The following is a 25475-nucleotide window of genomic DNA, read 5'->3' as shown; positions in this document are numbered from 1 at the left end:
CGACTTTTGAATTGCCTTATCACCAAGTATCAAACCATGATTTTAAAAAATAATGAAGCCTCTTAAATCACATTGTTCTCACTAAAATATTAATATTTTTGTGAGTAAAAAGCCTTTTTATATGGTAAATGAATGCTATTAAGAGATTTTATTTTGTCTTTCACATCATTTAACTTTTTTGTATTTTACAGTATGTATAATACATTAGGATAGTATGTATATATAATTTATAAATAAATGTCTACTTATATATTTATAGTGAATGCTCAGAAACTTTAAACTGAAATTGATATACTACCAAAAAAGCTTGGTGATAACTGCTTCAGAAGCATGTGGACTTATAAATTTAGAAGAGTCTTTGTTGTTTCAAACACTTGGGGAAAGACTTATTCTGAGATATGCTGGTACAGCAGGCTCTACTCCCCTCCCCCCTTGCATTATTAACATTTTCTCCATCACTTTATTAAGTCTAATCAACAAAACAGTAAATCAAACCCAGATTTGTAGGGTTTGCTAATTTCCTAGATGTAAATACTTATGCTGAAAATTTAACAATTGGTTATTTAACCTCTATTGGCCGAAGTATCCTGAAAGGGAGGATGAGGGATTGGCAAATAGTTTTCTTTGCAACATTGTTAAAACAGGGAGATTATAGTAATACTTTGGTGTGGAGGGCAGTGCAAAGAATCTGGAATTCTAGACTGCATTTGGAATTGCAAGGACTTGGATTTGAATTCTCCTTCTGCTGTTTACTACCTATGTAATTATGGATCTCAATTTCCTTATAAAATCAGGGAGTTGAACCAAATGATTGCTGAAATTCATATAAAGCCTAAAACCTATGAGCCCACGCACTCAAAGTATAGGACAGATAACAATTCCTCTTTTTGTCTCCTTATTCTCTGATATTTGATGCCAGTCATCAAGCATGTGCTTATTATAAATATGTCAGGCACTGAGCAAAGTGCTGGGGGTACAAAAAGAGTAAAACAAAACTGAACAAACCACCCTTCTCCTGATCCCCCAGTTCCTGCTCTCAAGGAGTTCACATTCTACCAGCTATAAACACACAGATTTAAACAAGAGGGTTGGGAGAGGCCTCTTGCAGTAGAGGTGAGATTGGAGCTGAATCATGAAGGAAGCCACCAGGGAAGCCAGGAGGCGAGGAGTGAGGGCATCCTAGGCATGGAAACCAGCCAATGAAAATGCAAGGAGTCAGTTGGAAGATGCAGTGTCCTAGGTGAGGAACAGCATTGTCAATACATCCTAGAGTAAGAACACTGGGAATATAGGAAGGGGTCAGGTTGTCAAATGCTTTTCTAGAGCAGGAGTTCATAACCTTTTATTTTTTTAAGGGCAGTTGGGGTTAAGTGACTTGCCCAGGGTCACACAACTATTAAGTGTCAAGTGTTTGATCTGAGGCCAGATTTGAACTCAGGTCCTCCTGCCTTCAGGGGTGGTGCTCTATCCACTGTGCAACCTACCTGCCCCTATAATCTTTTTTTAAAAGAAATTTTCGTATCACTCTTTTGTCAGTCTGATAACTTAGGGGGCAGTGAGGTGGTGTGGTGGGTAAGGTGCCCAGCCTGAAGTCAAGAAGACTTAGCTTCCTGAATTCAAATTTGACCTCAGAAGCTTGCTACTGTGTGACCCTGGGCAAGTCACTTAATCCCGTTTGCTTCAGTGTCCTCATCTGTAAAAATGAAGTGGAGAAGGAAGTGGCAAACCATTCCAGTGTCTCTGCCAAGAAAACCTCAAGTGGAGTCATGAAGAATGAGACACGACTGAAATGACTGAGCAGCAATTATCTGATGAAGCTTAGGGACCTCTTCTTGAGGCAACTAGGTGGTGCAGTGGGTAGAGCGTTGGACCTGGAGTCATGAAGACCTTCTTACAAATCCAGCCTCATGTACTAACCATGTGACCTTGGGCAAGTCACTTAACTTCTGTTTGCTTCAGTTTCCTCAACTGTAAGATGGGGATAATAATGCAGCTACCTTGCAGGGTTGTTGTGAGATCAGATGGGAGAATATTTTTTAAAGGGCTTAGTGTGGTGCCTGGCCGTAGTAGATGCTATATAAATGCTTATTCCCTTCCCCTTTCTCAGAATGATGTTTTTAATTGCACAAAATAGAATACCTAAGTTACTAAGGAAGCCAATTATAACATATATCAACATATTAAAAAAACCCAAGTTCATTAATTTCAGGTTAAGAATCTATGCTTTCATCCTTGACACTAAGGAGGTTATATTCCACTGGGGAATATAGTGAACTAAAAAGATATAAATACAAGAAAAATTTTTAAAATTAAAATTTATTTTTCATAAAAATTATGAAATTAACAAGCACCAAATAAAATGAGAATTTCCATATACAAATCAGAATGGAAAAAGAAGAGCTTGTTTCTCCCTCCAAAGATACAATAAATTCAGTGCTATTTTCTTTGTTAACAAATTTTTATTTTCAGTTCCAAATTTCTTCCCTCAAGCCCCTCCCTCACCCATCGAGGAGGCAAGCAATATGATGCCCATTATACATTGTGTTATTTTCAATACTGTCCTACTTGTCTGAATTTGCAGAGGGAATGAGATAATAGAAAGTGGGAGAGAATGTCTAACATCTAGGGATATCACAAAAGGCTTACCTCATAAGAGGGAGGGTACAGAAACTTGAGTCTTGAAGGAAGCTAGGGATTATAAATAGGTGGAGCTGATTTCATGGAAGAGAGCCTTCGCAAAGGGCATGTGCAAAGAGAGCAAGATGGAACGCTCTTTTTGCATTCATTTATTGGCGTGGTATTTTTGTCGAGCCCATTTGTTTGCTTAGAAAATCCAGTGTTAACACTGCAAGTAATGACCTGTTGATTTTTAGCAGCAAACTGTGGTGTTTGGACCACATTGGGATAGGAGAAAGAAAATCTGGGTTAAAATTCCAGTTCTGCTTTTCAGCTTCTTTGATGGGGTATGTAACTTTTCTGGTCTCTAGTTACCTCACCTATAACATGACAAGAGAAGCTTGACAGAGAGAGGTTGGAGTAGGAAGAAATAGAAGTGATATTGTCATTGGAGTATACTATAGACCACTTGGACAGAATGAAGAAATAGTTGAGGAGTTTGTGAAATATCACGCACTTGACATAGAGGATATAGTAATGATGGGATACTTCAGTTATCCAGACACACCCTTGATTTTTGGGAAAGCAGATTCAGTGGATTTCAAAGAATGCTAGGTAAGATCCCATGGATGTAAATGCTTCAGGGAAATTTAGGCCAGGAGGAATGGGAATTGTACAAGATGAGATTCTGAAGACACAGAGGAAAACAGTTTCAGTGAGGAGGAAAAATGGGCTTTGTTTGAAAAGACCAGATGTAGATACTAACAGGTAGGATCAACAGCCAATTTAGATGAAAAAGAAAGAAACAAATGTATGGAAGAATGATATAAGAGCAAATGGTGGGCTTCGTGTACAAGAGTGTGACATGTTACTTTGTGCATTGTGTGATGAATGCTAAATTTCACAATGCTGTGAAATTAGCAAGGGAAGTTAAAGCCAACAAAAAGGGCTTTTTTCCCCCTTAAGAGTTATGTTAGTAAAAATTTTAAAAAATGTATTTGAGAAATATTTAGCAAAATAAAAATATATTTAAAAAAAGAAAACTTAGGGTTTATAATCAAGGCTAGATTTGGAAAAAATGGATTTTCTGCTAAAGGAATGCTTTTAATTAATTAATACCCAATGCAATATATGGTTTCCATGACCAAAAAAATTTAACATGTGTCAAAATCTTGTGATTTCAATGCCAAACTGTGCCAAACAAATGATTGTGATCAAAGAATAACATGTTGCACAATAAAATATTTTTTAAAGATGTAAAAAAAAATGTTATATTGGGGAAAATACATACGTTCTCTGAGGGTCAGAGAAAGTATAAGACCTTTGCTTGGGGTGAATTGGATAAGTGATGATAGGGAGAATGCAGAGCTACTCCTCTCTTATTTAATTTGTTTTCTCTGCAAAGGAGAATGACCTTTTACACTGGAAATGATACAACAGAAATGAGTAATAGAGAGCTGATAGCCAGGATGAGTGAGGATATCTTAAGAGAGCACTGTAACTGTTCTTGATGAATTCATGTCAGTCACCTGGCCCATATGAGCTGTGTCCTCAGGTCCTGAAAGAGCTGGGGGATATCATTGCTGAGTCACTGTCAATACTATTTCAGAGCTCATGAAAAACAGGAGAGATACCATAAGATTAGAGAAACAGATGCTGTCCTGATTTTCAGAAAAAGGAGAGAGAATCAAGTCTGCTAACTAATCTAGGCCAATCAGTTTGACTTTAATTCCTGGAAAAATTCTAGAAAGGATTATTAAATAGGCAGTTGGTGAATAGTTAGAAGGGGAAAGCAGTTATTATGAAGAGTCATGGCTTCATCAAGAATGAGCTATGGCAGACTAACCCCATTTCCTTTTTTTTTTTTTTTGGACGGAATTACCAAAGTTGTAGATGAGGGGAATTTTGCAGATATAGTTTGTTTAGACTTTAGCAAAGTTTTTGATCATATGTCATATTATTCTTGTGAAGAAGTTAGAGAGATAGGTTAGATTATAATATGGTCAGATTCAGAACTACTTGTTGACTAGCTGAACTCAGTGGTTCAACGCATAAGCATGGTAGGAGGTTTCTAGGAGAGTATGCCTTGGAACTGAGGATCCCTGAAGCCCTTTCAGGGGATCCTTGAGGTCAAAATTATTTGCCTATTAAAGTACTTCTTCCATTTCCAACTAACATATCTGTGTGAGGCTGGATTTTCTTCATATACTTCAACTGAAACAACATTGCAACAAAATGAATGCAGAAGCAGATAGGAGAATCCAGCTGTGCCCTATTAAGCTAGAACACCTTCATGAGATTTGCATGAATATGAAGACAGTGTCACTCTTCTCATTAATTTTTTTGTTTTGGAAAATATAGTGTTTTCATAAAATGCTATGTTAACATAATGGGTTTATTTTAAATGGATGAATATTAAAAAGTATCAGTTTTAATTTCTAATATGGTAAATATTTATGGATATAACCTAAACAAACAGAAGTTCTTAGGAGTCTTCAGTAGTTTTTAAGTGTGTAGAGGGACCCATAATCATTTTTAAGAGTGTAACAAGGTCTTGAGACCAAAAAGTTTGAGAACTGTCACTCAAGAGTGTTTCTTGTTGAAAACCCAGGGAAGGACACTTTCAAGGGACAATTTCCCCCCCTCTTTTGGTATGTAAAACATTAGATTATGAGTTAGCCCTTTTGAACTGATAAAACTTGCTTACTTTTTTTTTCTCCTTAAATTTCCTTTGTGTGCTGTTTGCATTTTTAGGAATGTCCAACTCAGATTTTATCAGAAGGAATGCTTACACGTCAGTTCACAAATTGATAGGATATGATTATGCTCATTTCTTAAGGATGTAATCCTTGGGTGCAAGCTGAATTTATTTTCCTTAGTATATATCATATTCCAGATTTTCCGCTTCTACCTTGTTCATAGTAAGTCATCCCAGGCAGTTTTGACTGTAGTTCTCTGGTATGTAAGCTGTGTGTCTCTGATTGTTTAAAATACTTTTGTTTTTGCCTTGTGAGCCCTGCATCTTGGCAACCACATTTCTGGGTAAGTTAAACCTGGGGTATAGCATCTTCTTGTAGTGACCTGTGGATTTTGTCTGTCTGCTGTAGGTACTAATATTTTGTGGCAATTTTCCTTTGTGCTTTTTAAAGAATTATCCAGATTTTTTTGTTTCATTATATTTTTATTGGAGACAAATGAGACTTAGCATTTTTGTCTGAGCTTATTTGGTTTTGGATTTACAGACTTGTATTTTTCTGATTATACTGTCTTTTGACTTGACTGTTATTATTGTACCATTCATTTGCTTTACTGTGTCTGTCTGTCTCTTTTTTTTTTGGTGAGGCAGTTGGGGTTAAGTGACTTGCCCAGGATCACATGGCTAGTAAGTGTCAAGTGTCTGGGGCCAGATTTGAACTCAGGTCCTCTTGACTCCAAGGCTTTATCCACTGTGCCACCTAGCTGCCCCCACTCTATTCTTAATTGACTTATTTATTATGTTTTCATTCTGTTCTTGGAATTGTAGAGGAGTTCCATCCTCATTTCTGAGGGTCTGGCTATAGTTAATGCTGAATTATAATTTTTTCAGACATTCTTTTACCCATAGTCTTTATTTTGTATTAATAATTGTTACTTATTCTGGTTTTATGCTATTTTTCTATAGTGACTTCCTTGTAAACATTTTATTTTCTTTCAGTTTATATTCTGTGACTCAGTGTGGGGCTCGTCTTCTCATTTGAAGGTAATGAAAGAAAACCAGACTTAGATACAATCCCTCCCTTAGCCATTTTGCTGCCTCTCTGAGTTGTAATTTTTTCTGGAGGGGTGTGTGTGGTAATACAGTTTGAATAGGCTTCTGAAGACTTTAGTGCAGAAGCTCATGGCCTTGGTTAAAGTTTCAAATATTTAACGAAACTCCTGGGAGTACTTGTTTTGTATACTAGGTGTAATTATGAACATCTGTTAGTCGTGGTGAACATTTGCTCCTCTCTCTTTAGTTATTAAATTTTAAAATTAATATCTCTTGTTTTTTCATTGCCTAAATTTTTCTCTGCATTCCTCTCCTCCCCCTTCTTAAAGAGCCATCTCATATAACAAAGAATATTTTTTAAAAGAAAAAAATAAAAAAGAGGAAGAAGAGGAGAAAAAACCCAGCAAAACTAATCAGTTCATTAAAGAAGTTTGAAAATATATTCAGTGTTCCTTTTATGATCCTGCTAGTTCTACCAAGGAGTAAGATGGGGAGGTATCTTCTCATATTTCTTCTTTGGGGCCATCCTTTTTCTCGGTAATTCTGCAACTTTCATTATTGATTATTTTGTGTTTCTTTCCATTTTTACAGTATTGTAGTCACTATATATATTTGCTTGTCTGTTTTACTCTGCATCAGTTAATGTAAGTCTTGTTATGTCTGCTTCTCTCTATTCATCATATTTGCTTTGTTCTTTCTTATGACAACTTGTGCTTTCCTAATTTGACAGAAATTTGCTTTGGTTTTTCAGGCAAGATAATCCTTAAAGATCTTTTTTGAGTGTTATCACTGAGTAGAGGAATTTTTTCTTTCTTTTTACCGTATTAGTCAACATTACCCTGGTTTTTGGTTACTTTTGCTTTCAGTTAAGGACACAATCTTTTTTTGGGTAATGAAGGGTTATAACCTTTAGTGACTCTAGAGAAGAAGAAAAAGGATTGTACTATTAAAGGATTTTTAGCATAAATCCAACCCTATCACAATAGTTTGTGTGAGGTGCCTTGTGAGAAAGTACTTCCTTAGTTAAGACAGGGGCTGTGTCAGTTTCTGAGAGGTCATTTTTTAGAGGGAAAAAAAGCTTCTCCAAAATACTGAAAAGAAATTGACAATGGTTGCTTTCTCATAATGATTGTAATGCACACATTTGTATTGTGTGTGATATTATATGTTAATTCAGGAGAGCATAGTAGAGGATGAGGAGAGAAGAGATACAAAGGAGAGTCTCCAGAGGAAGGTTGCCAAGATGGTAAGAAGTTTGGAATCTATGTCATGAGAACCATATTATGTAAGAGGCAATTGAAGGACCTTGGAATTTTGATCTTGAGAGAAGAAAGAACATTGGTAAAACCTGTCTTCAAATATGTGAGAAGCTGTCACATAGAAGGAATAGACGTGTTCCTATTTACTTGCCCTGCCTAGTGTTTTATCTTTTTATCTATTTTTCTTCTTTTTTTGATGTTTCGCTTTCCTTACCCAGTTAGGGAGTGGTTCAAAAATCTTCCTTTTAACCACTTTATTTTACTTTATTTGAAAAAAAAATAATTTTCTATTAATATTTTTGCCTTTCTAACACTTACCTTTCCAAGTGAAGCCTTCTAAGTCCCTCCAGAAAACCATCCCTTTATGTAGAATTTTATTTAAATTTAAAGAATTTTAAAACAAGAAAACAAAAAGTTCAGTAAAACTTACCAACTTTAAATAAGTCTGCTATTGTATGCTATATTCCATACCCATAGTCCCTCTCTTATTCAGAGAAGTTGGTTGAGCTGTGTTGTCATCTTTGCTTTGGGATTGAACTTGGCTACTGTAATTTGTAGCACTCAGGTTTTGATTGTTGTGAAGAGGTGAGTTGTGTTTGTTGTCAGTGGAGACGAAGTGTTGCAATTTATACTGATATAAAACCATGATGTGTACGAGAAGTATTTTTAAAACTATTTTTGGTGTATGCATTTTGAAATTTGAACACTGTATTATTTAATGCATGTATTTAGGGCACCTGGGTGGTCAAGTGGATAGAACATTGGGCCTGGAGTCAGGAAGGCCTGAATTCAAATTCAGTCTTGTACTTACTAGCGGTGTAACCCTGTTTCTCTTGGCTTCTTCATCTGGGTGGTATCCCCAGGGGTTTGTTTGTTGTGAGAATAAAATGAGATAATATTTGTAAGGGGCTTAGCATAGTGCCTTGCACATTGTAGGCTTAATGTAAATGTTAGCTGCTATTATTGTTTAGTGGAAATATTTTACCTTCATAGATCAGTTGAAAGATGGAATTTGGAGGCAAGGAATCTATATTCAGATTCCAGCTCTGCTAATTGTTACATGTGTGACCTTAATTGGGCAAGTCACTTAACATGTCTGGGCCAGTTTCCTTATCTGTCAAATTGTGGGGTTTTAATAGATCATGTCCTAGATCTCTTCATCTCTAAATATATGATCCTGTGATCCACCTGGAACCAATAGACTAGGGAGGGGCTATATGGCAAAAGGCAAAGTTTGAAAACTTTAGAAGAAATAGGGATTACAGGAGGGTGAGAGAGATTTTAAAATAGACCAAAATTTGTTTAATAAACATTGACCTTAGTTCTTTTGGTATGGCATTATTTCTTTCTTACTAAGTGCTATGTATTAAGGTGTTAAATGCTTATAAAGGAAAATTTAAAACAAAATGCTCTATTAAGGCTAAAATGCCCATTGAGTTATATTTAATTTGTCAGTAAAAACATAATATAGTTATTTGATTCTACCATGAATTTAGAAGATTAAAAAAAATTTCAGTTTTACTTTTTCAGTTTTTACTTTCAGTTTTTACCCTAGCAAAACGCTAGTAATGGGGAAGGACTTTTTAATAGTGTATTGTGTTTGCATTTTCAAATTGGTGTATTCTGATATGAAGGTAGAAGATGTACAGATATTTCTAATCAAGATGATTAGAAAGGATTTTTATTTTTGATTAGTAAAGTCTTATGCTCTTATTCCCTTTTATGTTTTTGGTCTTATAAAAATGCTTTATTTTTGTAAATGTTTTATTACTGTGTAATGTATTTCTAAAGTATAGCTTTAAAATAAAAATAAGGGAATAGTATATTATTTTAAACATTTTCATAATTTTCTTTGCTGTTAACATTTTATACAATGCCAGCTTGGTGTCTGGCATAATGACATTAAGTATGAAGGATAGTTTAGAGATATAGAGTGGCCCCAAGTTATTTTATCCTGTGTTTAAAAGAAAAAATATTAATACTCTTTCGAAATCTGTCGTGTTTTGGAAAGTCATGTATTATTTGGTCACAATTTTTTCATATTTTTTCCTTTTTTTTTTTATTTTAGCATCAAGGTATTGGCCATCCTAGTGTATACCATGCAGTTGTTGTCATCTTCCTTGAGTTCTTTGCTTGGGGTCTGCTTACAACTCCTATGCTCATAGTAAGTAGTGTGTGTGTGTGTGTGTGTGTGTGTGTGTGGTGTGTGTGTGTGTGTGTGTGTGTGTATGTGTGTGTGTGGGCGTGCACACACCTGCACATGTTTGTGTTTATGGGTGGGTTAATTGTACATGTATTTGTGTTTATATGAGAGAGAGGGACAGACAGACTCTGATGGACTGGTAGCAGTTAGCTTGGCAATAGCTATTGCCAGTGATTTTAAATCTCACTGTTTTTGTATTCATTTGCATCAGTTCTACTGATTGTTATTTGGACATTATAATGAAGATGAGCTATACTTGGGAAAGCCTGAGTTGTCTTGGCAGTATTATAGGGCAGGTCCACAGTACTTAGCTTGTGTGGGTGTTTGTGTTCTCTCTCTTTTGTGGAAAATAGCTCAGAAGGAAAACAGTACAGTAGATACCAGAGCTGCAGAGATAGAGACGTTTTCATTTGAGGAAAGCTAAGGATCTTCTAAATTAATAAGAACGTGACCTGTCTTTTGTTATAAAGAAACCTGTTATTTTAGCTAGTTAAATAATATGTACATTTATGCTGAGTTACCTAAGGGGAGGAGGGGAATATTTTTATTTCTATGTATTTAGTAAGTATTTGTAGAAATACATGTTGCATATAGGTAAGTTATTTCACGGCAGCTGGGTAGTATAGTGGGTAGGAGGGGCTGGAGTCAGGAAGACCTGAGTTCAAATCCAGACTTGGTTACTAGCTGTCACTTAACCCTGTTTGCCTGAGTTTCCTCATCTATAAAATGAGCTGGAGAAGGAAATGTCAAACCACCCCAGTATTTTTGCCAAGAAAACCCCAAAACAGCTACCACAACTGAGAATGACCTCCACTTGAGCAAGGGTATTCTTTCCCTTGATTATTTTCCTCCCCAAACCCTGAAACCATTCAGGTAGGGCTCTGTCCGAAAGGGGAGATTAGTTATACTCTACACATGGTGGCCTTATGGATAGGGGGCAGGACTTCTGTTAAGGGAGCATAAATCTTGTTTACCAAATCCATTAAAAATATATTTTTTTAAGATTTCACTTCCTCTTTTGATATTTCCTATTGGATAAATGGCTAAAGAGGAATTTATCTTTTGGGGGCCAAATCTAACAAACTCCCCATTTTAGCCACCAGGCAAAGGGGAAATCTTTATTTGGGGTCTCCTACTTCAGCAGAGAGAACACATCTTCAGTTAGGTCTCCAAGCCAGTGAACTCTATTACTGACAAAGCTTAGGAGTTACCCCCAGCAGATCACATCTTCATTAGCTTGTTCTAATGATGCATTAGTTTGCTGTTTGAACTTATGCAGCCTTCCAAGTTGGTTGGTAGTGAAAGCTGGCTCACACTACAGCTCCCATATTGAAGAAGTCACTACCCCGGAGGTAGGGGTGGGTAGGGTGGTAATGACAGAAGCCCAAGGATCCTGCCAGCACTCATTCCCAGTCCTCATCTTTGTTTCTGCTCCCTTTATTTTCCTTTATAACTCTAATTTCAGTAGAGTTTAATGGTTTAAGACATTCTCCAGTGAAACCTCTGTGTCAGAGATTGTACTTGTTATCGGTACCTTCTCCCTAGCTCCCAACCATACTGTCATTGTCCTTTTCACCTGTGCTTTTGTTACTAGGTCTATAAACGGGTTCTGCCTTAAGATATAGAAAGCTAGCATTCTTGTAGTGCTTTAAGGTTCACAGAGTGCTTTATATACATGACCTCATTTGGTCCTCACAACAATCCTGGGAGGTAGGTGCTTTTATTATCCCTGTTTTACACGTGAAGAAACTGAGCCTGAGAAGAGCGAAGTGATGTGTCCAGGGTCACATAGCTAGTAGGTGTCTCAGCTGAGGGCTATCCTAGTTCCAAGTTCAGTGCCCTCTTCCCTGTGCCACCAGGCAAAGTCCTCAAACATCAAAAGTACATTCACCTTTCCCTCCAGTTGCTAAATATACAAAACCAACTTATCTTCATTTTCCAAATGTGGTTGGTGATCTGCTTTTTCAAAACCATTATTAAGAGCCAAGGAATACTTACTTTTGTTATATTCCTTCTCTCCCTGTCAAGCTTCTTAAGCATCTCTCCCCCTAACCCCAGAGTGTTAGTGGCTGTCACTCCTTATCCCATTGAGAGGGCTCACCATACACCCCCTAATAACAGCTCTATCCAGAGCTTTCCTAGGTACTGTATCTGACCAGTTAGTCTCTACCTGAGGCTCCCTTCTGTACTACATACCCCCTACTTTAGCAGTGAATTTAACTGTTAAATCATTGCAAACAAAGTGATACATTTTAAGCCTCAGGAACAAGGGAGCCAAACCAGTTATTCAGCTAGTCTCCTGGGCTGACCAAATCCCAAGGTTACCTAGCCTGGAAATTTATCATTCTTTTTTGGGATCTCAGTTGACTTACCTATCAAATGGGAGGAAGGTATTGGACCAGATTGAGAATTGCCTTTTTTTTTTTTTGATGGCAGTGCACAGATATACATAAATGTGAATTTCTTCATATAATTAATCACATTCATTTTCAGTTGTGGTTTACTGTGATTGATCCAGATCTGAGTTATTGAAAGACTTGAGTCAGTAGACCTTTGTTTGTAGGGGTTTTTGAGTTGTAGTATTGGGGGAGGGAGAAAGAGCTCATGACAAATATCTTCTAATATTCAGCAAAATATGAGGTGTTCTCTGCTTGAGAGGGACAGAGGAAGAAGGCTGAAACTGAGACCTTAAAGTTTTGAACGGCTCCACTGGGAAGTGTAATAGAAGAGGGTTAAAGGATGACCTTGCTGCAGTGATGAGATACTATAAATATTGTATTGGGCCTGATCATCATGGTTGTGTGACTTCTGGCACCATTCAGCAATTCCCATACTTGTATATTCCAGCTGAAAACTTTTGGATCTCTTGTTGACAAAATTAAATAGTACCTGATCTGACATAAATCAGGGATTTTGTGAACAGCGCAGAACAAAGAGGTGTCATGATAGTTACCATATTTAGCTAAATGCTGATGAGTTTTGGTGGATATAAGGAAGACAGTACGTTTGAGGATAATGGCAGAAAAACCTTGTGGTAAAATTTCTCTGTATGTTTTGAAAAGAAGGTTTCTTTTTTGTTCTTTTAAGTTTGTTTTTCAACCTGTGATGTAATTTATTTGACCATCTCTCTCTCTCTCTTTTGGCAGGTCCTACATGAAACATTTCCTCAACATACTTTCCTCATGAATGGTCTCATTCAGGGTGTGAAGGTAAAAAAGACTTGTTTGTGTGGGTTGAATAAAGACTGAAACTAGAATTATAAATAAGACCTCTAGGGGATTCAGGTAATGCTTGGGGAAACAACTGATGTTTCATCTGGAGATCTAGGTTTAGGTTCTGACCTGAGTTACATAGGAAAAACAAAGCAACTTCATTTATCAAGTTTACTAATATCTTAAAATAACAGTTTGAACCTGATGTAGTTTTACTAGATTTTCATGAATAATTTGCTAGGTAATTTGTAAAGGGTTTCCAAATTACAGGAGTTTTTAGTTCTTTCCTCCCACAATATGGGAAGCTGGATAAGTGTTATTACCTTTACCTACTCATGGAATCTTAGGCAAAGAGGGAATAAGCAGCTAATCATATTGAACAGAACATTTTAGCAAAGCTGAATTAGAATCATAGTATTCAGAATCCTTAATCCAGCATCTAGTCTTATTATCCACTGTATTCCTACATCTCCCTAAAACACCAACACCGTAAATTAATGGGCATCTTGAGCTTTATAGTTGTACTTTACAGATTTCCCACAAGGGAGTGTCATTTGGGATTTACCATTTGCTTCTGCGGCAAACTGTGACCTGTGCACATTTTTGTGGGATACCTCACAGACCTCGTCTACCATAGAAATGAGCCATGTGCAAAGCTGTTTTACCTCCAAGGGAATTTTTTTTTCTTCAAATAGGAGAGGCAGCTGTGCAGCTGGGGAGCTTAAAAATTTGTTGGAAATAAAATTATCCATGTGACATTGGCAGCATGAGATAAGGCAGATGTTGGTTGGCACTGTGGTTGGGAGTCTCAGAGAAGCAAAGAGGGGAAAGGAATTGGTGTCGGCTAGAGTTGTGGTAGAAGGTGATATAGTGGGGCCTGATTTGGGCCTTAGCAATGGAAAGGGTTTGGATTAATGAAGGGAGGGGAGAAAAGGTGGCATAGAAGTAGGGATGAATGTGGTGTGTAAAGGGTACAATAATTGACTGGCTTAACTGGAGGGATGTGTTTTTTGAGGACAAAACAAGGGAAGAGGTATCTACTGACATTCATACCACACTTAGCCCTTTCCTAAGGAGCTCAGTATGTGGCTTACAGTGTTACTCTTCACCTCATCTTTGCTTTTAGAACTTGAATATTTGTTTTGATATCCCTTTAAGCACCCTGGCGTCCCCTAAAAATGTGCCATCTTCATAGTTTTGAATTTGGAAATTCCCTTCTCTTTTTGTCTTTCCCTGTTTTTGAATCCTTTATTGATTCTGTCCTCCTTCATGCTGCACTGTTCCTTTCAAGTTTATCACCCTGCTTTACTTCCCTCCCCTTTTTTAAAAATTCTTGACTCTTTAGTTAATGACTTAAAATATTCCACTCATGACTCCCTTGTCCTCGTGTCCTTCAGTCTATGCTCTGCCCATCATCAGCCTTGGGTAGCTTTCATCATCTTCATTCTTAAATGTTTGTTTCAAAAAAGAACAGATTAAAATCTCTTTAAGGAAAAAATTCTAAAGATGAGAAAAATTTTGTTTCTTTAGGACCTTCTTAAAAGTAAGTGTAACCTCTTTTCTAGAGACAAGGTGGCCCATTTTATAGTGTTGAACTTAGAGGATAGAATGATGAACTTGAGAGTTAGGAAGACCTGAGTTTAAATCTTGCTTTAGATACTTAGCTTTGTAACCCTGGGTTAGTTATTAAATCTCTCTGAGCCATAGTTTCCTCATCTCTAAACTGGGGGTAAAAATAGTACCTCATTCCCTAGGTTATTGTGAGATTTCAAATGAGATAACACATGTATATATGGAAACATGTATAAATACTAGCTATTATTATTGTTGTTGTTGTCATTGTATCTTGGTGTAGGGGTGTGATCCAGTACTTTTTTTTTTTTGAAGACAGTCAGGGTTGAATGTCTTGCTCAGGGTCACACAGCTAGTACTTATCTGAGGCTAGATTTGAACTCAGGTCCTCCTGACTCCAGGGATAGTGCTGTATCCATTGTACAACCTAGCTGCCACAATCCAGTGCCTTTTGACTTGGGGTCAAAAGGCAGTCTGGTGGGTGTGCTCTGGAATGTTCACAGTAATTACCAAAATTGCAGAAACTCTCTAATTGATGTGCAGCACACACGCCAGAGTCATTCTAAGAGAAATCTCCGTTCCCCTGGGCTACCTTCCCTGCTCTCAATCTCAGACTACAAATTTTTAGATTTAGGCAAAATCACTATTATGGACGTGTAATTTATCAGCAGTATCAAGTCACATAAAAACAAAGATAAACATTCAAATACCCTTCCAGTCTAGGGGGTTTCTGAAGAAAGGGATTGAGATTTAAACTCTTGGAGTAGGAAGAAGAAAGGAGCTGTTGACTGGACTTAATTCTTACCCTTCAGTTTAGTTGATTTGCATTCTAATCAGGCATTCATAGTCTTTTCTTTTGCTCTGCGGTCTGTGGTCACCAGTCTTACTCTTGCCTTCTGTACTTGGTGCCCCTAAATTTGGGTGGAAAGTCCCTCCCTCAAGTTCACAAGAACTCCATAACAAACAGTTCTGCTGAATAATTTTGAACAGTCTAGTCCCAAGATTCTCAGTCTTCCCAGGAAAGTCATAAATCTCAGCCAATGGTAATTCATAGTCTTTTAGATAACTGCTCATGCTGTTTTCTTGTATGCTTCTGGACCAAGAGAACTTCCTCCTCTGTATGCCCAAGGACTTATCTGCCTCCTAGCCTCAGACAAATTTCCTTTCTTGACAGTTAAGATTTAACAGTTGACTACTTCCTTTATTACCCCCTTTCTGAGGATTGTTTAAATTAAATTAAGCTAAATTGTATAGGATTGATAGAAAGTATTGCCTCATAATGAATTTATATCTAGTAGTAATCTTTAAGGTGTTTGTGACCATCTCTATAAAAATTGTGCATTAGTCCCTTGGCCAGGAAAATTATCCTGTAGGAGAATAAAATTGAATTTTCATTTTGTTGACTTACAGTGTCTTTTCTAGGCACTAAGTTTGAGGTCTGTGTATGTTGTTGTTTTAAATTCCTTTTCCTCCCCTAGATTATAGGCTGTTATCTGTTGTGGTATGTGAGAACAATAAATTTTCCTAAGAGCAAAATTTTTCAGTTTAATTTGAGAAATGAAAATGAAAGTTTTGCTGTAAAACACTGTAATGAACCAAAATGAGAAAACTGCTTGTAAAAAAAAAGTCCAGATTTCAAACTGTTTCACAATGCATGTGCCTTATGACTTAATGTGAGGGAATCAGAGTGTGGTTTGTTTCTCTTTCTATAAAAATGAAACTTTTGAGCAAGTGATTATTGATATTTTGTTTTTCCTATTCCCCAGGGCTGCTACTTATCTTTCAAATTCATTTATAAAATTCATATTAGCGTTGGAAGAAGGAATAGATGGAATGGAAAAATATTTATTAGGCTCCCACATGCAAAGCATTGATCAAAGTACATGTAGGGATATGAAGAGAAAATTTAGATCATCTGTTCTTGAGGAGCTCAGTTTAATTGGGGGAGACAACATGCCTGTATTACCCTTAGCCTAATGGTTGGATTTTGAGGGAGTAAAAGACCAGAATATGTATTTGTCAACCTCTTCCTCCTCCCCTCCCCATCTTCTTGGTAGTGCCTTGAGACACAATGAGCTCAGTGAACTCAGTCCTGTGAAATGGTAAATGTTAAGAGGCCACATTGGTTAGCAGGCTGATAGTTCTCTCCAGGTTTAAGCATCTTTTGTGCATCTTAGTCCTGGGAATAACAGTTAATTCTCTCTTTAAGAATTCCTTAGGAAAATTCCTTTTCTTTCTTTGATAGAAATCCCTTAAGAGTAGCTTGTGATGTTTGGTACACAAGGATCATTTGGGCACCATAATTTATGTATTGTGATGCTTGATTGTGTCTGTTCCCTTTTGCTCATTGTCTCTAGTGGAAAGGGAGCCAGAATGGGAACTTTACTTTCCTGAAACTTTTGTAATTGTTGGAGCTATGTTATCATTATATATTCTAAGTAGTGACAGATTTTTCTTCTGGTTATAATAGTTTGACCAGTGATCATTGGAGCAACTTTGGTTGAGATCACCTCTGCTTCTTCCCCCATGTCTTTGTGTTTCCTGTGTTCTCTTCCTATCTTTCTTTCATAGTAACTTCTCAGGTCATTATGACTGAAATGTAGCATAAATCCATCTAGGCTTCTTATTGTCTCCATTCATACAACCCAGATGGGAACTGTTGTTTATGTTAATTTCCACTTAGTACATATATGTCCCACTGTTTTTTACTTTTTCACTTTTTTTTTGTGAGGCAGTTATTGAGGTTAAGTGACTTGCCCAGGGTCACACAGCTAGTGAATGTTAATGTGTCTGAGGCCAGATTTAAATTCGGGTCCTCCTGTCTTCAGGGCCGCTGCTGTATCCACTGCACCACCTAGCTGCCCCAGTAGCTTGCACTTTTGAAAACTATATTTATTTCTTTTGATTACCCATCTGTTGTGGAATGACTCTTGTCATTCCCCTGTTGATATTTTTATCATTGCTGTATTGTCATTGATATATTTTATATTTATCAGAAATGCTTAATGTGAAAATTTTGTCCCCTTCCCTTTAATAGCTACTCTTTTAGGTATATTGACAGAATACTGTTCACTATGGAAAGATCTGGAGGTATCTAGTCTTCTACTGAAAAAATCATTAATGGCTCCCTATTGCTTACCAAATGAAATTCAGACTCCTTGGCTTTGCTATTCTAGGCCCTCTTCAGTCTGGTATACCCTTTCTCTACCTTTTTAGCTTTTACCTTGTTCATATTACTTCCCTCCAAATGCATTTTTTATGCTTAAGCCAAATTGCACTAGTATCTGTCCCTGAACATTCTATCGTTTCCCTTCTTTGTGATTTTGCTCCCTCTGCTCTCTCTACTGCTAGTGACTTCCTTTATTGTTATACCTGTTGAATTCTTATCCATCCTTTAAAAGCCAACTGAAATGCCACCTTTTACCTGAAGCTTTCCTGAACCCCCGGTGGTAACGATTTTCCCTCTCAAACTTACTGCTTTTTTATACTTCTCTGATGCACTTAACATATGATATTTTGCATTATTATTATCCATATGTTGGTCTTATTTCTCTCTCAGACTGTAGGCGCCATGTGATCATGGGACTTTTATTTTTTTTAAACTTTCTATCTCCCCTGGGGCCAAACATGGCATTTTTATCCCAACTGAATTAAAACTTAATTGAATTATTCTTCTTAGGCTTCTCAAAAATTGTCACAAGACAAAACCTTGATGTGCCTTAAAGTCTCTTAGTATGATCAGTTGTATGTAAATTGCATCTCTGTTCCCAATCTCTTTTGAAAACTACTCTAGCCCTGTCCTTTTCCCTTTCCATTGATATTTGCTTAGAACAATTTCTTAAGTGAAGTATGAAGAGAGGTTGAAGGGGCTTATACTTCAAATGATTTTGTGTTAGGGACACATAAACTTAAAACTCAAATAAAAGATTTTAAATGATACTAGATTCAGAGTACAAACACTATGTATGCACTCACTTTTGTCTCTTTCTCCTTATTTTTAGGGACTGTTATCCTTTCTGAGTGCCCCCCTTATAGGTGCTCTGTCTGATGTATGGGGAAGAAAACCTTTTCTTCTAGTTACAGTTTTCTTCACATGTTTCCCAATTCCATTAATGAGAATAAGCCCATGGTAAGTGACACTGCCTTTCCCAGGTGACCTGAATGATCTTTTTGGGTTCTTTGGAGACTGAATGTAATTAGGAAATGATCATAGATTTAGAATTTTAAGGTACTTTAGAGACCATCTAGTCTAATCCCTTCATTTAACAGATGAGGAAACCAAGGCTTAGGACGTTAAGTGACTTGTCTCATACTTCACATTTATAAGTGTTACAAGGCAGGATATTTTGTCAAACTTGTGATTGAAGTCCTACTTGCATTTTTGTGCTGTTGGGATCTTGGATCAAATGAGATATTAAGTGTAAAGTGCTTAGCACAGTCCTGGTTCATAGCAAGCACTAGCTAAAGGCTAGTTGTTGTTAGTAATTATTATAAGCAATGTGCATGCAGCTTGTGAGATTCCTGTTTTTAGAGAGTTGAAATGAATACTTTAAAAGTTTTAAAATAACTCCTGTGACCCCAATGCTGTTTCTGTTTTTAAAAGCACCTTCAGTTTTTGTAGTTGTTTGCAGCAGATATTTAGTCTTTTTCTTTGTGAAAAGAGACTCGTGTTTTGCACATTACAAATCTCATGCTGATGAAATCACAGATCCTTTAAGATACCATTTTAGCCTAAAACATTCTCTGAAACAATCCACCTAGAGAGATTTTTTCATAAGATGTTACATGGCAACATCCAAGGCTTCATTTTAGATAATGTGAAAATTTTAGTGTTACAAGCAGGCTCTTTCTTTCTGAACTTTTTTTTCTTTTAAACTGTTCTGCCACGAACTTCTTCTCTTTTTTGAGCCAAAGATTTCGAATTTTAGGCAAGTAGAGTAAGAACTATTATGATGTTTTTGTTCAGGAGCAAAGATGTCTTCCCATTTGGGCCAGCAAGTAATGTGTGCCTTTTAACATTTTATCTCTTCTTACCAAAAATGTATGGTTCTGAGTCAGAAGGGCTAGACTGTGATTGCAGCTGTGTGATGCAGTGATTAAGACAAGTACCGAGCCTGAAGCCTGGAAGTCTTGGATTCAAATCCAGCCTCAGACACTTAAAAGCTTTGTGACCCTGTCAAGTTATTCTCTGAACCTCAGTTCCCTCATCTATGAAATGGGGAAAATAATAGCACTTACCTCCCAAGGTGGTTGTTAGGATAAAAGGACATAATAATTTGTAAAGCACTTTCTAAACCTTAATATGCTGTATAAATCCTAGATATCATTATCATCATCATCATCACCCCCAATTTATACTTTGAACATAAGGATAATAAATTTCTAGTTAGTTCTTGTCCCTCATACTTCTATATCTCTCTGCTTTGGTATATATTTTTTTCTCTTTAATGGAAGCAGTGTAATGGACACATCTATCCAATAGGCATCTAGACTTTGATAAATTAACGCTTTTAAAAATTTTCACTTTGAAAAATGGTTTGGGTGTAAATTGTTTATTGTGGGCAGAACTAATTTATATTTTAAGCTATAATAAGATTGCTGACCTTTGCTAATTGTCAGTCTCTGAGTTTTAATAACGTTTTTGCAATTTGTCAAGAAAATAATTTCATTTTTATGAGTGAGGAATGTTTTTTATGTCCTAGAGAGTTACAAAAAATTTTATTTCCGTTAACTAAGTAAATAAGTCATATCTCATAATCAGTGGGGAAAAAAGATTTTGTGAATATTAATTATGGAAATTTATAAGTACATATACATTTGTTTTCTTTTGATAATAAAATAACATGGGAATATTAGGATTTTCCATTGTTTGCAAGGCAGTCTTTGTTTTTAACTTAATTTTCTTCTTTGTAGGTGGTACTTTGCTATGATTTCTGTCTCCGGAGTTTTTTCGGTTACTTTCTCTGTAATATTTGCATATGTAGCTGACATTACTCAAGAGCACGAGAGAAGTACAGCCTATGGATTGGTAAGATATCAGATGGACCTTTTGTTTTGTAATCAGTAAATTACCTTGTACTGTTACTGAAAATCAACACAATGCCAATTTTAAAATTATGAATGAATACTAATTGAATTCACTACAAAGGAGATTGTTAGAGTGTTAAGAAAATTCTTGCCAGGAGAACAAGGAGCCAGTTCGTGTTACAAAGTTAGAACCTCCCATTTCTTTATTCATTCTGTTTTAGAGTATTAAAAAGTTGATTTGGGGGCAGGTCATAAGGGAATTTTTAAAGAAAAGAACCTGTGAAGTAACCCCCCCCTTTTTTTTAAGGGAAAGAGTGAGTGTGAACTTATTATATTGTCCTAGAATAGATAAGAATAATCAACTGTGGGGTAGGGAAAAAAAGCAGTAGATTTGTAATGAGTAGATTTGGGGTTGAAGTCCTGGCTCACTCCCCTTTTCACTTTGAGCAAATCAGTCCAGCTCTCTGAGTCTCATCTGTAAAATTGGGTAATAAACTATCTCACAAGGTTGTTGTTACCTTAAAAGGCTGTTGAAATATACATCATGATAATACTGATGATGGTGGTGGTAGTGATCACAATGAAGAACATTTTATAAACCATCCTTTCTTGGTTAATTTAACTTGAATAGGAGGTGATAACTTTCCATTTATACATCTTTAAATTCCTTCAGTGTGAACACTCTTCTCTATAAGGTTACATTATGAAATTAACAGCTAATTTGAAACCTTATTATAGTTGGAAACCATGTTGCAGAGATAACAAGCATATAGTAAATGATTATTAGAATTCAAAAAGATTGTGGCCGATAGGAGGTGAATCCAGTATGGTCAGATTTAATAGAGATAAATATACACATATATAGATATGGATAATCATCTTAGACTTGGATTTTATTTTATTTTACTTTACTTTACTGTACTGTACCTTACGCAGTTGGAGTTAAGTGATTTGCCCAGGGTCACACAGCTAGTAAATGTCAAGTGTTTGGTCTGAGGCTGAATTTGAACTCAGGTCCTCCTGACTTCAGGGCCGGTGCTCTATCCACTGCGCCACTTAGCTGCCCCATAAGACTTGGATTTTAAAAAATCAGCTTCACAGAAGGCTGCTAGTCAGTATTTTGGTGAAAAAAGACATAGGGGTTTTAGTGGTTTCCACTGTGGTAACCAAGAAAGCTAATCAATCAGTCAGTCAACATTTATTAAGTATCTACCGTATGCCTAGGCCAGAGACAGAAAAGTATAGTGTTTCACTGACTTTGCTCTTGACAAACCATATCTGGAATATTTTGTTCAGTAACACATGCCAGATTTTAAGAAGGACATCAATTAACTAGAGAATATTCAGAGCCAGGCAACCAGGATGATGAAGAGTTTGAAAGTATGTCATGAGGATCAGTTGGAGGAGCCAGGGATGTTTAGCATGGAAAAGGGAAGACTTGATGGGGATGATGACCCTTTGAGTATTTGGCATGCTACTGGAAGAAAGAGGGATTTCCCTTGATTGATATAGCCTTAGAGCAAAGGTTTTTCACTTTTTTGTGTGTGTGTACTGGCCCCATTTGGCAGTCTGATGAAGCCTATGACCCCTTCTCAACAAGATAAATAAGATTTCAAGGGAAACCAGTTGTATTGAAATGACAGTTATTAAATTTTTTTTTTTTTAGTTCAAGGACTAGGGTTTTACCCTAGAAGGTAGAAGTAGGAGCAGTGAGTGGAAGTTTCAGATAGGTAGATTTGGCTTTTGTAACAGTTAGAACTGATGAAAAGTAGAATGAACTGCCCAGGAGGTTGTAGTTTCTCTCCTTCTGGGGTTCTTTAAGTGAAGGCCAATTGAGTAATTATTGAGTATTTTGTAAAAGGTATTCTTTTTTCAGGTACTGGATGGAGTAGGTGGCCTTTCAGGTCTCTGAGACCTGTGAACTCTGAAATTTAAGGAATTCAGATATTAAGATTCAAGCCTTGAACTTTTGTTAAACCTTGCTCAGCATGCTTGTTGTCTCCTTATATGAGTTTATCTTGACTTTTTTTTTTTGCTAGCATGGTGAGAAACATTGGTTGTGCTGCATTTTTTTGCTGAAGTAGTTATATATTAAAACACAGAAACCTTATTCATGAATAAACAGCTTTAAAAGTTACAAGCACATGATTTCCCAATAAGCAAAATACTTTTGTTATTAATTCAGAAAATGAATTACTTGCGTAGCACTTTATTGGGTTCTTTTCTCAGTCCCATTTACTGACTCTGAGATCTTGATTAATGACTTGACCTCTTTGTGCTTTTGTTTCCTGTCTTATAAATGGTAATAAGAATGCTTACTACTTGTGTATACTGCTGGGGAATGTGAGGATTGAAAGGTCATTTGTCCCTTACTTTATTGACACAGTAATGAATTCCTGCCTGAGGTTTTAGGAGCATCATGAGCCCTGTTACGTAAAGGCATATAAAATATGAATACCAAAAAAGTATGGCCATTATTCTGCCAAACATTTGCCCTGTAGAAAATGTTCTGTTGCTGCATCTGGGAATTGGGTATCCATCCATAAAGCCAGTTATTAATGTAGCGTGTTAATTTAGGTGTGGTGAGCTAATCTTCTCAAGATTATTTTTCACCAGATAAGAGGACTATCAGGACTTGGTGATTGTTGAGCTAGAATTAACTATAGTTGTGTTAGTACAAAAGATTCACATTTATAAATATAAGGAGTGAACTATTTCTGTGTCTATATATGCACACATACACATATATGCATATATACATATATATGTGTGTGTAGCTAAAATTTTTTACATCCTTATTGTAGTACTTTTTGTGACTTGATACATTTTTATTGTCTCAAAACATGAGGGAAATATCTAGAAATATATATATATATATATATATATATATATATATATATAAATATGTGCTTGCACATTTTAATGTTTCATATAGATTTATGGTAATATCAACCATCTGGAAGAAAGCCATCAACCTAGAAGTAAATGGGAAAAGAACTTTGAGGAAAATAGCTTTTGGCAAAGCTCAGTAGTATAAATTAAGATGTGGAGACCCAGAGAGGAATTTAGAACTGTGAGTTAACTTAAATGTGATTATTTGGTTTCTTCTTAGGTTACCTCAGAATAGGAGATTAGAAAGGGTAGAGAGTGCCTGGGAGCGAAAATATTCATAGATAAAATTTAGTGTAGGGGCAAACAGTCCTATTTCCCTATAGTCCTAAAAAGCAGCTATCACATCATGCTCCAAAATGTTTGTTCATAATAAAGACCTTGTACATGGGAAAACAGGCAGGGATGGGAGAGGGAAAAGTGATGTTTAAGAGAAAGCTTTGGATTGGGGAAGGAATAGACACAAACAAGAGAAACATTACTTGTAGTAGAGGGTAGATCTTAAATCAGTGATTAAAAGGAAGTAACGAAAAGTGTAAGAATCAGTATTTGTGATTAGATAAAGAGATGCTTATGTTCATCACTTGTTTTTTCATCTTCTCTGCAAAGACAGTGGTGGGAGTTGAGAAAAAAGAAGTATTGAGGGTATGATGGAGACAAATACATTTAACTATAACTATGAATGTCAGGATGCACTCACTCATAAAACAGAAGAGGGCAGCAGAATGGATTAAAAAAAACCCAGAATATGAAAATATTTTGCTTACTAAAAACATAATACAAAGATTTACACAGTTAAAACTAGAGGCTGGAACAGAATTTATTATGTCTAAGGCTAGTTAAAAAAAGCAGGGATAATAATCATCTCTCAGACAAACACAACAGTAAAAGTAGACATGGTTAAAAGAGCAAGGAAAAACATTATGCTTAAAGGCATCATAGAAAATAAAGTAATATCAGTATTTAATATATGCACCTAATGACAAAATGAAGAAAAGTTAGTTGATTTGCAGAGAGATATAGATGACAAATCTATAATGGTTGAAGACCTCAGTATGTCCCTTTGGAGACCTAGAGAAATATAAAAAAAAGATATAAGAAAGAAGTTCAGGATTGTAATAGAATTTAGAAAAAGGATAGATTTCTGGGAATAGAAAGGAATACATATTCTTTGTTGTAAGTGGCATCTTTACAAAGATTGCATATGCTAGGGCATAAAAAACCTCATAAACAAATATAGAAAAGCAGAATATTAAACAAATTGTTTATTTCCTCAAAGCACAATAAAATTATACTCAGTAAAAGGCATTTTTAAAAAAAGTATTCAAACTTGAATGAGGACTAAATTTAATCCTAAAGAAGAACCTGATGGATCAGAGAACAGATCATAGAAATTAAAGGTAATTTCATCAAAGAAAATTACAAAACTGAAACAACTTCCAGAATTTTTAGGATGCAGCCAAAGTAGTCCTTGGGGAAAATTATTTCTCTGAACACTTTCATCAAGAAGGGAGGGCAACTTTAAAAGCAAACTAGAAAGTCAACATTCAGAAAAAACCCAACTGAAGAAAATAGAAATTTTAAAAACAAAATTGAAAAAATTCCTAATGAAATAAGACCAAAAGTTGTTTCTTTGGGAGGAGATGGAACAGAAATAAACTGTTCACTTATCTGATTTTTTTTCAAGAAAAATTACCATTAAAAATGACAAAGGAAAATTCATAGCAAATAAAGAGGAACTAAAGGAAATTTATATATGCCAACAAAAAAAAGTATACATTTTACATTTATATGCCAACAAAAAAAAGGATCACTATTTTCAAGAATATAAAATACCAACATGAACAGAATGAGAAATAGAGAATTTAAATAACAATTTCAGAAAAAGAAATTGAAGAAGCTATAAATGAACAAACCATAAGTGAAAGGGGAGGGAGGGGTTGTATGGA

The 25475-nt window shown here is 36.0% G+C and overlaps 1 protein-coding gene across 2 annotated transcripts in view; it reads left to right on the top strand.

Annotated features, from left to right (window-relative positions):
- The window catches only part of SLC71A2 (solute carrier family 71 member 2), an 84664-nt gene that overhangs the window by 17987 nt on the left and 41202 nt on the right, over window positions 1–25475 (top strand). For both annotated transcript variants that reach the window (XM_078153017.1, XM_021004550.2), the window contains exons 2-5: window positions 9692–9787; window positions 12973–13035; window positions 18612–18739; window positions 20524–20638. In XM_078153017.1, the coding sequence (XP_078009143.1) occupies window positions 9692–9787; window positions 12973–13035; window positions 18612–18739; window positions 20524–20638 (402 nt within the window). The remainder of the gene's footprint in view (window positions 1–9691; window positions 9788–12972; window positions 13036–18611; window positions 18740–20523; window positions 20639–25475) is intronic.

Source organism: Phascolarctos cinereus, unplaced genomic scaffold, assembly GCF_003287225.1.
Source record: "Phascolarctos cinereus isolate Bilbo 61053 unplaced genomic scaffold, phaCin_HiC Scaffold_4;HRSCAF=312, whole genome shotgun sequence".
Taxonomy (NCBI): domain Eukaryota; kingdom Metazoa; phylum Chordata; class Mammalia; order Diprotodontia; family Phascolarctidae; genus Phascolarctos; species Phascolarctos cinereus.
Note: the sequence above shows the minus strand (reverse complement) of the source record. Positions and strands in the feature narration are given on the sequence as shown.